The 13,653-nt window shown below is 36.1% G+C and overlaps 1 protein-coding gene across 1 annotated transcript; it reads left to right on the plus strand.

Annotated features, from left to right (window-relative positions):
* The first annotated feature begins 1,785 nt into the window (after window positions 1-1,785).
* On the plus strand, window positions 1,786-13,510 carry LOC129000057 (60S ribosomal protein L38). The gene is made up of 5 exons (XM_054426915.1): window positions 1,786-1,875; window positions 2,014-2,051; window positions 5,628-5,688; window positions 10,469-10,591; window positions 13,446-13,510. Exons 2-5 carry the CDS (start codon window positions 2,049-2,051, stop codon window positions 13,469-13,471), a joined length of 213 nt encoding a protein of 70 aa, XP_054282890.1. The 5' UTR covers window positions 1,786-1,875; window positions 2,014-2,048; the 3' UTR covers window positions 13,472-13,510.
* Window positions 13,511-13,653: the final 143 nt, after the last annotated feature.

Genomic DNA, 13,653 nt, shown 5'->3' on the forward strand with positions numbered 1-13,653 from the left:
AACATTTTTTAGTTTAATCATTGGACATATGGACCATAACGATCCGGGTGACATTTAATTGCGAAGCATTTATTTTGGCTTGAACTGTCAGATACTGTATTTGCGAAGGTTTATATATAATAGTTTTGCCAGCATATCTGCAAATGTGCAAACTAACTGCTTTTCTTAATCTTAATATAAGAAGGTTTCAACTGACTACTATAAGATCCCCGTGCGTAGAACGGGCACACAGCTAGTATATAATATATATGAATTTGAGGATGGTGTTTTTGGCCTCTGTGGACCTCAAATGAAAAAGTAAATTGGAGGTCTTACCATGAGACCAACGGTAATAGCTCATTCCTTAAATTCGCTAGAACAAGCTCAGTCAATCAATAGGCCACTACAATCGGTCATGCCACAAGGTGTGTATTTTAACCCAAATATGAGTGTATAGGATGAATGGCAATGGCGCGATCTTATGTAGGTAGGTAGTCTTGTTGGTGACTAAGGCCGAAGTTTTAGACACAGCTGTTAATTAATAGCCCATAGAGCCAATGGTAGCTAAAGGGACCTACAGTTTATAGTGGACTCCGAACCACATTTTGGCCTTGTAACTAACGAATTGGTCTAATTATCAGGATAGCACTGCGACTGCGGGTAGTCATGGTACTCGCTAGTGCGGACGTTAATCTACACCAGGGAGTTTAGCATCCACAGTGCATGGCCACAATTCGTGACCTCCTAGTAGCTGGATTACAGGACACCACAATCCCTGTCTAAGGCCCCTATTAGCCGTGAGCAACATGTGGCGAAGCTAGCGGCGCCGCCGGCGTAGCCGCCGGTGGCCCACAGTGTTTTGGAACCTGGAGACTAGTCGCGCGACACATTCGTAGCTCGCTCAAACCGCGGAATTCACCACAACACTAGTGTCAAACATGGCTTTCAGCAGTTCGGAGCTCCTTCTACTTGTTCTCCTGTTAAAAACAAGGAGGCGAAGAATCAGGCAGTTTAGGAGACATCCTAGTGCCTAGGCTCAGCAAAGGCATTTATTACACTCTGTTCGACACACTTAAAAACACTTAAAAAGAGTAGATAAGTGAGCTTGTTAGTAGACTGAGTAATGCCCGCTGGACCAGTGGCCCTGCCAGTCGCTCCAAAATGTGAACAGTCCGATAATAAAGAAACCATGGTGCGACGTTGTGGCACCACCAGACTGGTGTTTTAGAAAATTGCAACCCTGAGCCGTGCACCTATCAACCCCATATTTGAATGAAAAGTCTTGATGTACGTTAAAAACTCCACTGAAAAATATAAGTTTTTTGATAAACCCTCTCCTAAGGGCAAGAACCACCTAATAAAAACAGCTGATCTTAGTCAGTAACAAAGCTACACATATCATCACACACCATTCTACACTCATCTATCACTTATATTTGAGTTAAAATACGCACCTAGGAGGCGTCCCCATCTCAATGAATACCTAATAATAATTATAAATTAAAATAGGATCTGGGTCTGGAAATGATCTCGCTTGAAATCCTTCAGAATAGAAGGCGAGCACTCTAAACACTCGGGTGTCTTGTTGCTATATCAAAACAATGTTAAAAATCGGTGGTAAAGAGGTTTGTTACTGGAGTGTAATGTTAAATAATGTATGGAGTTATTTATGTATTTGAATATTGTGACTCAAGCCATGCAAGTTACTGTGTTTTATATGGCAATAAGGTACATTTGATATGATTGTTTTATATACATGTTTTAGGTGGTGTTTATAGTTTAGGTGTCTTTGAGTATAATATATGCGCTACCGGATGCATGTATTGTAAAACAATTGTTTACATGTCTTTGCTTACTCCTGAGCTTCCTCCTTTTAGAACTAATCTTCATTGACAGGTTGGTACGGAAGTTATTTCATCGAGTTTAATCTTGAATTAAATAAGTTAAAAGTTAGTATTATCTAACGTTAACACATAAGCTACCGCAATTTATTTTATTTTAACCCTAAACAATATAGTTGATGTCTGATTTCAGGTTAGATACATCTGCCTGCTCATCTAACCTCAAAAATGGTGAGTCGAATTATCAATCACACCTAGCCTGGTAGGCTATTGTATTATCATTAGACTATTTATTTCATTTATGTTACTATCATTAAATAGTTCCAAAGTTGTTGTGTGAGTCATGGTAAAGTACATTCATCATGTCAGTCATTCATTAATTAGAAGTTCCTTTTGGGACCATCAATGTTAACATCGGAAAACATCGATGTTTTCAGGGCAAAAACATCGATAATCAATGTTTTTATTTCGTTTAGGCCTAGATCAAGTTATGTAAATGTTATAGGCCTATAAGTTACGTCGGCTGAACTTTACTTAACTAACACTCCACTCGAATGAAAATAGGCCTATTGATTGGTATAACTTATCGATTGTTCGATAAGTTACCTATATCATTTGGTTAGTTAGGTAAGGTTAACCTAACATAACTAATCAAACGATATATCGAATGAAACAATAGAATAATCAATATTTTTATTAGAATGAGTGTTGGACGTAATGTAAAGTGCAACTGTTACTTCCACATATTAACCCTCCGAGTGTCATGCGTCGCTGCAGCGACTCACGAACACTGTTTACGGCAAAGGCTCTATGACTGACTGAATCGGATTGAACTGGATCGAGTTAGGTATCGTTCTTTTCCTTAAAATTTAAGCTTTCTCCAGAGGTCTGTCTCAGCGCTGTATGTTCTCTGAGCCGATTGTAATTGTAGCAGACAGCTGACGTGCGTATTTGTAAATAGCTTGGTTATCCTCGGACTGATGACTGATGTGTTTTATTATGTTTATCATTGTTTTAGTGTTAAAAATCAAAAGTAGTGATATACGTGGTGCATTATAAGAAGATTTAAGTGATTTTGAAGGGCTGGTTGATGATCCTGAAGAAGTAGGTAGTGATATTGATGTAAATTATCAGCCAGATTCCTAGCTATGGTTAGGCTATGCATTCTTAGCTAAACGCAATGTACTGAAATCTGTTTTTCACACATAATTTATTCATTTGATAACTTACCTCACTATATGATTATATATTTGTAATCCTCATAAAATTTAGAACAAAGTGGCTTCAAATATTTATAGGCCTATAATTTATACAATTTCATTGAGCGCGAACTTATTTTTTTTTTTAAATTTTCCAAAATATTTTTTTTTTACCTAAAAATTTTTTTTTAACCCAATGTTCCTTATGTTTTATATAGGCCTATAATATTGAGGTAATTCTGAGCAATTACTTGGTCAACCCCAATTTTTTTCATATTTTACTAGTTACGGTCATCAGGAGGTTCTCAGAAAGCAAGAACAAGAGACATATAATTCAAGGCCCGCAAGGCCATCGTACAGGTTGCAGAGCGATAAGAAGGTTCAAAGTCCAAGCGATAACAGTGGCTTGCGGGAGACGCGCGGAAGGCCAGATGTGACGGTAACGTTATGGCTTTGGCTAAACCTAACCTAACCTAACTTATTATGTTTTTTTAGTCTCAAATACATCTCTAAGGCCAATTGTAACAGTACCGTTACGTTAAGTTAGGTTAGGTTAGGTTAGGTTAGGTTAATTAATAACCTAACTTAACCTAACCTAACCTAACTTAACCTTGCGGGGCTTGAATTATATGTTTCTTGCTTTCTGAGAACCTCCTGATGACCGTAGTAAAATATGAAAAAAATTGGGGTTGACCAAGTAATTGCTCAGAATTACCAATATTGAAGCCCATGATTTTCCAAACAAAATGGTATATAGAACAGTACAATTAACATTGTTTTTAAGCTTCTCAGATCCGTTTAAATAAAACCTTGCAAATGAGCTAAAAATAGGCAGACATTAAGGCCAAAACAAGGGACACTCGGAGGGTTAAACATTTTTTGGGTCATAGGCTATGCTGCTATCTAGCCTATTAATTTGAGGATTAAGATAATGCTTAAACTTGACTATAAGGAGACTAGAGTTATGAGAACTTGAGTTATAAGTTAGTAGGCTAGGCTATAACTTAATTTAAGGGCTGCACTTTACTTTAGGTCCTACACTCATTCGAATGAAAATATTGATCCATGTATCGATTAATCGATTGTTTCGTTCGATATAGCCTATCGTTTGGTTAGTTAGGTTAGGTTAACCTTACCTAACAAATCAAACGATATATCGAATGAAACAATCGATTAATCAATATTTTCATTCGAATGAGTGTAGGACTTGAAGTAAAGTGCAGCCAATTTAAGTACATTGAACCAGAAACTAGATTTTTAGATGTTAACATTGTGTCGAAATTGCCCTAACTAATGTTTGGGCCTACTGGGCGCCAAAACTAAACATAGCCTAGGCTGAACACCGATTGTTTAAATGTTGTTTAAGTTACCTGTAAGTTATGTTAGGCCTACTGAAATTCTTGAATGTCTCTGTCGTCATTACTGTAACTTATACTGTTACATAACCTTCTGAGCGTCCAACAGAGACACCTTTGCATCAAGCTGTTTTTTATCAAATTGCAGAATTTAATTAAAAACTATGTCTAGAGGCTATTTTAATTTGAGAAACTAATATAGGCTATGTTCTCATAATAAGGGTAGCCCAACTAACCGAATTTCCATTTACCTGGCTAGATTTCTAGCCTACTAAAATATTCCCTGAAATTTGTCATATTTTTTTCCTAGCCTATTTAAGTTAAGTGAACAACATAAATTTTAATGAGTACCTAGGTTTGCTGCTACAGGGAAGGTATTAAGGAGTGTTTTTATTTAAATGTTGATAGGCCTAATTTAAACAAAATTGCCAGATTTTATCTAACACAGAGGATACGCGCCCGGTAACCGGACGTGGATTAGAAGTCCGGCGGTGACGTCACCGGGTTGTGGGGGCCCGGAACGCCATTTTCACAACCATACGATGTAGGCCTACAGGTATTGGTGTTCGTGGTGTAGTGGATAGAGTGCTCGGCTGATATACAAGAGGTCCTTGGTTCGGAAACCCATCGGTATCATTAACTTTTTGTTAAAGAATTTGCTTTGAATGCCATTTCTTCATAACTGTAGGTACATCTTATGTTAGAATTTTATTTGGCATTTATAATTTTATTTTATGAACAGAATTTAACATTCATTTTAGATTTTTTCACTATCATCAAGTTTGGTTGGCTAGGTTAGGTTATGACAGTAACTGCCAGACGCCTAATCCACGTCCGGTAATACGTCCATAAACAAGCAAACTAAGTTACAACAGTTCCCTATTTATTCTCCCTTGTAAGAAAGTTCTTTAATTATCTCCTTAACCGTTAGGCATAGGCCTACAACAGGGCTTCATTATGCAAAATTATTTCTTTTTTAAGCTCTTCAAAATAACTTATTCTGGAAAGTAATTGTGAAATTTCATTTTTTAAGAGTCAAAAATGGGTAAATCTAACTTCAACCCCATTAAACTTAACCATTATTGGAAAGGTTAAACGGACATTCTGTAAAGGTTAAACGGCCGTGGTCGGCCTTAAAATAACTGACCGTTAATTCTAAGGCTGGAGCAAGCAAGCTTATAATAACTTGCCCGCCTTGCTGTTTGTCAAAGTATACTTCATAGGCTTAAGCTAACCTGATGTAATTTTTGCAGCCGAGGGAAATTAAGGAGATTAAGGACTTCCTGCTGAAGGCAAGAAGGAAAGACGCCAAATGTGAGTACTGTTAAGTAGGCCTATAGCTTATTAAGCTTAAAATCTGTATATTGAATGCTAAGCAAATTTCCCTATGATGAAGTCTCTATTAACGTAGAGGTGGTATGGTATGACCTAGACCTGGGACTGATTTACTGCCTACCCTATTTTATCTTGATGTTCCCAGAAGCCAAAAACACTTTTGTTAAAATTATACTAGATGTGTTACATTCTTAAAGTTTGTGTGATCTAAATTTGTGTAATCAGTGGCACAACAACCCCATTTTTTTTAGAAAGAAAATATCCCTTGATATGATCTTTTAAAACATACCAAGGCAGTTTTGTGACGTGTACGGCTGGTGACTTGTATCCTGGCACTTGACCGATGCCACGAAATGGCATCACATGGTCTGTAGCCAGCCTACAGTAGAGTCTAGCTATTATCCGGACTCTTCGGGACTGAGTCCAGTACCAGGTTTTCCGGTTAAACCGACGTCCCAAAAACTTGTTAAAATGGACCGTTTGAATGCATACTGCATACAGTATTTTACTTAAATTTAGGAAACCAAAACGGACATATCAACACAAAACTCAAAAATTTTGAGGATTAAACAATAGGCTACTTTCTCCATATGCTATGTAGGAGGACCATTTTTAAACAAATGGTAAAGTAGAGTCTCGGTTATCCGACTTTCCTGGGCACGGCTTCAACTTGAACATCTCCTGTGATCACGGAACAATCGTCAACATGTCCCAACGCTCGTGATGCGATCGTCAACACATCCTGCAATCACAGCGCCAGTGCGAACGTCGGTTTTGTCATTTTCCGTGTTATCCAACCTTTGCCGCGCCCGGTTTAGGTCGGATAATCGAGATTCTACTGTATACATTTATATTTTCCAACAAATGACATGTGCCTATGATTAACAATTTACATGGCAAGATTGAATGTTGCTGAGATTATCATTGGGATTTTAAGGACTTTAAGGGAGCAACCCTTTAGTGAAATCATTATTAAAATTGAACTTTCATATTTTACCCAGAATAATGAGTAGACCTATAATAAATCTCAGCCTTCTAGCTATTAGGGAGATTTAGAATTGGTGATACGGTGAATGACAGGGCTTTCAATTTTATATTTTGATTAAATTACCTACCTAAAGTTAGTTAACTGCATATCAGCAAAATCACAATCTAATCAATATTTAATAGAGATGAGTACAGATCTAGTTAGGCTTAAATATCATTGCGTAAACGTTAAAATTACTAAAATCGAGAATAAAAATGAAAGTTGCTGGTCACAAATTATCAGTCCCTAATGCAGTTTCAATCAGGGAGCACATAATAATAATAATAATAGAGAGGACACGGCGTTTATCCAAATACACTAAAAGTGTGGCCAAATCCGCCATCTTGGTCCGTCATACAGCCTGAATCCAAGACCCGCGAGCACAGTTCGCATTAAAAACCCCACGAAAAATACACGATCATAAACAACATTAATAGTTGACAAAAATTGCTGAAATTTTGCACACTTGTAGATCTGATACTGAGGATAACGATGGTGGTAATATAAAATTATTAGTTATGATAGTAATTGATTTATAAATATTTGTATTACTTAGGCCTATGTAGTTTAATTTTTCACATTCAGACATGAAAAAGTTGTATTGCGAGGAAATTTTTTCCTATTTTTTGGTCAGAGTAATTTCGTCAGCGGGAAAGTTGTGGATAAATAACCAAATTTAACTAGGCTATCCGATTCACCAAAAATTTTTATCGTGCGTGGTTTTCTAAAAATATCAGGTACAAAAGGGGTCCATTGCCGCTGCTCCGCGCCACGCCCGCTGCCCCGCCGGGCCGTTGTCTATAAATTTAGCGTGCAGTGTTTACATGTTTTATTTATACTGTTGTACTGTAATATTGGATAATTAATTATGTAAGTTAAATAAAACTTCCCAAATATTTGTAAAATTACACTCAATTTATTGTCCCAGAAAAAATACAGTTTTATTGAGATGTTGCCTGACTTGATTTTTGTGAAGACTTTCGTTACTTATTTTACAGTAGTAGCGAACTCTTAACATTGAAATATATTTGATCAATCGTTTTAATTACTAAACAAAAATGATTGTTGTCTATTTCATATCCTGAGAAATGTGTACTATTTTTGTAAAAGAACAATCACTTGACTAGTTCTCAACAGGATGTAGGTTATCGCCATCGCACCAACTCTTCAGTATAACAGCGTTACCTTAAGTACAAGTATTTTTTGTTTATGTGTTCTCAAACTGAATTTGCCCCATATTTTACAGCGGGCAGATACAATATTTGTTATTTGATTCTAGAAGTATCAGTTTATTTTTTATTATAAACTAGCTGTGTACCCGTTCTACGCACGGGGATCTTATAATATTCAGTTGAAACCTTCTTATATAACGAACAGCAGTTGGTTTGCATATTTTAAGATATGCTGGCCAAACTATTATACATAGCTTCATTTTATGTTGTTTTTTGTTGTTCCGGATCGGTATGACAATCAATAAAAGGTTAAATTACCTCTGTGTCTGCCGGTCGATCCTATAACGGTAGGCTTACTTTTATTTTTACTATCTGATCTCGTTTGCATGGCTCAATCACGTCCTGGTTGAAGTTCGTTCGCTACGCTCACTCACCTGTATGTTGGAGCTCGTTCGCTGCGCTCACTTTCCTTCAGGTTAGCTCGTTCGCTACGCTCACTTGCCTTCAGGTTAGCTCGTTCGCTACGCTCACTCGCCTCCAGGTTGCAAATTAGCTGTTGTCATAAATGTAAAAGAAATAATAGTGCTAGTGCTGCACCCTGTTGGTAATCCTTGTAACTTTAATGCTATTGAACATCACAGAACAGAACCAACTTGTTTAATTGAAACAGCTGTTAAGATTCAATAATTTCATTTCTCATAAGGTTAACATGGGCTTCCAGAAATTCCACGTCAAAAATCGACAAAAACTTGATTTTCAAGGGTTTACTGTTAAATATCTAACTGTCTCATATTCGATGAAATACGTCTAAAACCATCTCATATATGTATAGTATTTGGAAAATAAGTTTCAGGCGGGACAGTGCTATAGTTATTGAGGAGTAGTTGTAATAAAGTGCGTATTTTAGCGTTACCAAGAGAATGACAGATAGACAGACAGACAGACAGACAGACAGACAGACAGAAATTGAGATAAGGTTTGATTCGGTTTCTCTGACCTATGAAATGTAAAAATAACCAAAAAGTTCATTATTCTAAGCAATGTACAGACAAAACTCTAATTTTATTTATATAGATAGATAATGTATTTTACAGCTGGAAACACTACTTGAATAAAGACCAGTTTTAATATTTCAACAATTATAATTGTATACAGTGTTCTGAAATATAGGAAATAAATTCATTCATTTAATATTTTTTAATTTGTTAAAACTAAACAACACGTTTAGTATTATGGTTGTCTTGTATAAAAATATTTCAATAAGCCTAAACTGATGACTAACTAAGTAAAATAAATTACAACCATTTAGTAATTTCCGAAAAATAGTTTAATCATTAGTAGTACCATACTTTTGTGTGTGTTAAAGAATTTCTCTTTTGCCATTGCCACGTAAAATCAAAACAATATTTAAGTTGAAATTGAAGGTCAATAAATCGGGTGAACTAACCCGAGTGACCCGACACCCCAAAAACTGGAATGGGCTGTCGTAAAAGGGAAATCTAAGAAATTGCAAATGAAATCCATTCGGAGTAACATAAGGATTAACGGGACATCCCTGTACAATGTTCACCCCTAATTCATTTACATTTCCAAGTATTGACTTTTTATGTTTTGGACCAAACAATAGGTCGAATAGTTTATACCATATGCCTACGATTACAATTTACAACAGGTAGTAACAGTAGTAACAACAGGTAGTTGTTCTAATACAAACGAGAAAAAATCACAAATTTTTACTGTGTAATCGATATTTTAAAAATCAACCCCTGAGTGATCAATACACAGCCTGAAGCCGCATTTAAGTGAGACCAGTAGAGCAGGCAGGTTACTTACCTCTAATGTATTTCAAGCTACAGTACAGAAAGAATGACAATAACTTAAGATTTATTAATCTCTTATTTGATTCTAGACTCAAAAGAATTATTATTATTTTCTTCATAAATTATTCAATAATTTTTTTATAAATAATTTACTTCGTAACGTGTAACACTACTTAAATTAAGACCAGTTATAATATCTATTATAGTTTACTCTTTTTTTTTATCCATCCAGAGTACATGCTGAGAGTAATTATGTTTGTGTTTATTGGTAATCCGGAGGCTAACATCAACCTAAACGATTCTTAAACCATTACTTTGGAAATAGCAAGTAAACTCTGATTAAACAAATTTGTGCTTGTCTAATCAGTTGGGAATAATTCATTATAGGAACTTAAGGGTTAAGGTTTTCATTAGATAAATTTTATGTCGGCAATAATACAGTAAAACAATCAATTTACTTTAAGATATTTCCAACAATATACTAATACGACAATGTACTTCCAGAAAAACCTAAGTAATTTTTATACAAAAGTATTTTTACATCTAAACAAAGCCTATGTAAACAACCCTGACTCGAAGCATAGCAGGACCAGCGCGTTGCAGACGCCGGGACTAGGCTAGCGCCGCCATCTTTGTCCGTTTCATCGGCTAGTCAGACTGCCACGCTCCTGCGCTCTGAGTAGCGCTTCTATTTTGTTATGTGTTCGCTGGTTTCAAAAGTGTTTTTGTTTCTGTTTTAGCGGTTAAGATAAAGAAGAATCCTGAGAACACCAAGTTCAAGGTGAGGTGTTCCCGGTTCCTCTACACCCTCGTTATCCGAGACAAGGAGAAGGCAGAGAAACTGAAGCAGTCCCTACCTCCAGGTCAGAACACAACCTAACGTACCGTAGGCCTAGTTCAGGGTTGCCACCAGCCATGAAAACCTTGAAAAGCTTGAATTATGCATGAATTCTTGTGACCATGAAAAAAGGCATGGATTATGCATGAATTTCTCCATTGGACCATGAATTTTCAAAATCAGGAAACATTGTTCTACTAGTATCATTAAATTTTCCAAAATTTCATATTTAAAAACAGTTAAGTAAAACGAACACCAAGAGAGAATACCATTTGGAGACGAGTATTTAAAATTTTCCACGTTCAGAAACAATTGCTTAGTTCATTCCAATTCATTTTGGGTTAGATGCTGATGTCAGCTAAGTCTTCCGATGTATGAGATCTTTGACTGTATATGGTTTTAAAAATCATTAGGTGGCCTACCCCCGCGTATGAGTACAGGGGTATGGGGACTTTAATCACAAAAATAGAAGTTTGTAGACCATGCACGAAATTGAAACGGGGAACATAATAAAACAATAAAATTGAATTTCTGGCTCTCACGCCTGATGTTTTTAGCTTTGTGGATAAAACCACAGACAATAAACTATTAGTTGTGTCTATAATCTGTGATAAAACCAATAAGTACATTGTGTAACAAGATAAACTAGAACACAGGATATTTCATGACATTCATATGGGGGGGAAAACAGGACTTTTTGGCCGGGTGAACGAGACCAAACTCAAAATTAGTGTAACCGAGCGGTCAGACATGTTTAAAGATGATGTTCGTTTTCAAGCGGGCATACGAGGACTGTTTTCCACAGCAGCACGGACTCTATCGAATGTTAGTTGTCTGACGTCCGATCTGACTTTGGACGGCTTGTCAGCTTCTTTTTGAACGCAGAAACCATTGTTTTATAGTTGATTGTCTCCCACATGATTGTGCCACATGACGGAATCAACGTTGCCCTAATAAAAAAAAAATTCACCAAACTGCCGCTGAGTTGTAATGACTCATTATGAATCATTATTTTTTAAATTTGACTCGATAACAAAAGCACGATGCTCAGGTGAACACTGCTCTATGACCACAGATAATGGCATCGTGTAGGCTTTCCAACAAGCCTAACCCCACCACTCTCAGACGACATGTTGCTGAACAGTGTGCTACATAAAATAGATCGGTTTTTTTTGCCGCAACTTGTATGAGCGTATTGACTATGAATTTTTTCAAACTACGAATGAAAACCATGAATTCTGCATGAATTTTGTCATCTCACTATGGTGGCAACCCTGTAGTTGAAATCAATTAAAACTAGTAGTAGTTGAGAACAATATGTATCTATTTCCATGCTTGAATTTAACCCTATCACATTCCTATTTTAATGCTTGAACCTAGAGTTTTGCTGACAATGAGCTGGCAGAGTAGACTTCTTTTTCGAACAGCTGTCCAAATATCTTGAAAATATTTATCTTCATTAAATGCCAAATATTAATCTTGCATTGATTCATTTGTAGGCCTAAAACCCTTTCAAGGGCGTCAGGACATATACAAATTTCTGAACCATTAGATGTTTGTTCTAAAATGAATAGCCTAGATTAGTTTTAAAATCTTAAGAGGAATTAGTAAACTACAGTGTACTAAACACAACTATTGTAATAACAGCCTATAAAAAAATCTAATTTAGACTGTTTAGCTTAGAAGGTCTGGCTGGTAAATATAAAGTTAAAAATAAGGCTACCCTAAACAATAAAATGAGCTATAAGACTGATCTCTAAAGTTTTGGTGTTGTCAAATCAACATTTAAGTTCTATTTAATAAATGGCAACCCAAGAGTTAAGCTATGGTTCCACAGAATTCGGAATTTCTGCCTTGTGATGCGAAATTTGCCCGTTGCAGAAATTACGCCACGTAAAATCCTGATGGGTGGTTCCGCTGCGACTGCGGGAATTCAGTTGTGTCCGAACTAGCGGCAAGTATGGTTAGGAAGAGGAAATCTCTCGTGGCTTTGATGCTTACGATGATGTTGATGTTGTCGATCTTTTGTCTTTATTGGTGTCAACTCATTAGTGATCGGAGTGATATATTTAAGAATCGGGACAGCGAAAGAGCTTACAACAAACTCGTTCTTAAACATTTGGTAGACAATGAAACAATGTTTAAGCGGTACTGCAATGTGTTAAAAGACCAATTTTTATTTTGGTTGATGTCATTAAAGATGACTTACCCGCCAACCCCTCTAATCAAGACATAAAACTTTTGAATGCCGGGATTAAACTAACGGTAACATTAAGATATGTACTAAAATTGAGTAAACGTTCATAAACACCTCTTTTTACCGCACAAGATATAATGTAATTGCAATAACTAAACGGTCCCAATAGTTGATAGCTCATCTCCGCTGGCGGATTCTGTACTGCCGCTGATCTCAGACCAGTATGATTTGACCGCCATGCGGAACCGTAAATTCCGGATGCGTAAACGCACGTCAATGCAACCGGACACAGGGCACTCCATTGAACCAGTGTCGTAATTCCGCAGCGGAAATTTTTGCAACGCACGGTGGAAATTCCACAGTCTGTGGAACCATAGCTTTAAAAGTAAGATAAATTAATTAAAAGTTCTTGTTTAGAATTTAATTGTACACTGTGACCCTAGGGATTTACTGTATTTCAGTTTTAGACATGTCAACAATTGAATTATTATAAGCAGCCAAACCCCTCTTGTAATTTGATTTTAAATAACAAATTGCCAAAGAAGTTTTTTTTAAGTTACCAAAGAATTAGAATAAACTGTGCTTTTTTAAAATTAATGATTAGTTGACTTTCTTACAACTTTATTTTCTTTATTTTTGTATTCTTACATTAGTAAAGTTGTGCTTTCTTTTTTTGTTTCAGGTCTTCAAGTTAAGGAAGTAAAATGAGTGTTTTAATTTTTATTTAAATAAAAAAAATATTTTAAACCTTGTCTATTTTTTTACATTCCTATTGTATTTTTAATAACTGAGAAGTAGTCATAGTGTGGTAAATTTGTTTTTCTTTTGTTATCCATACAAATGACTGTAGTTGTAAGTCTTGGATCTCTGTTGTCCTGATTTCTGAAAAA

Source organism: Macrosteles quadrilineatus, unplaced genomic scaffold (assembly GCF_028750875.1).
Source record: "Macrosteles quadrilineatus isolate MER2022 unplaced genomic scaffold, UCM_ALF_1.0 Scaffold_8__2_contigs__length_117827958, whole genome shotgun sequence".
In the NCBI taxonomy this organism is placed as follows: domain Eukaryota; kingdom Metazoa; phylum Arthropoda; class Insecta; order Hemiptera; family Cicadellidae; genus Macrosteles; species Macrosteles quadrilineatus.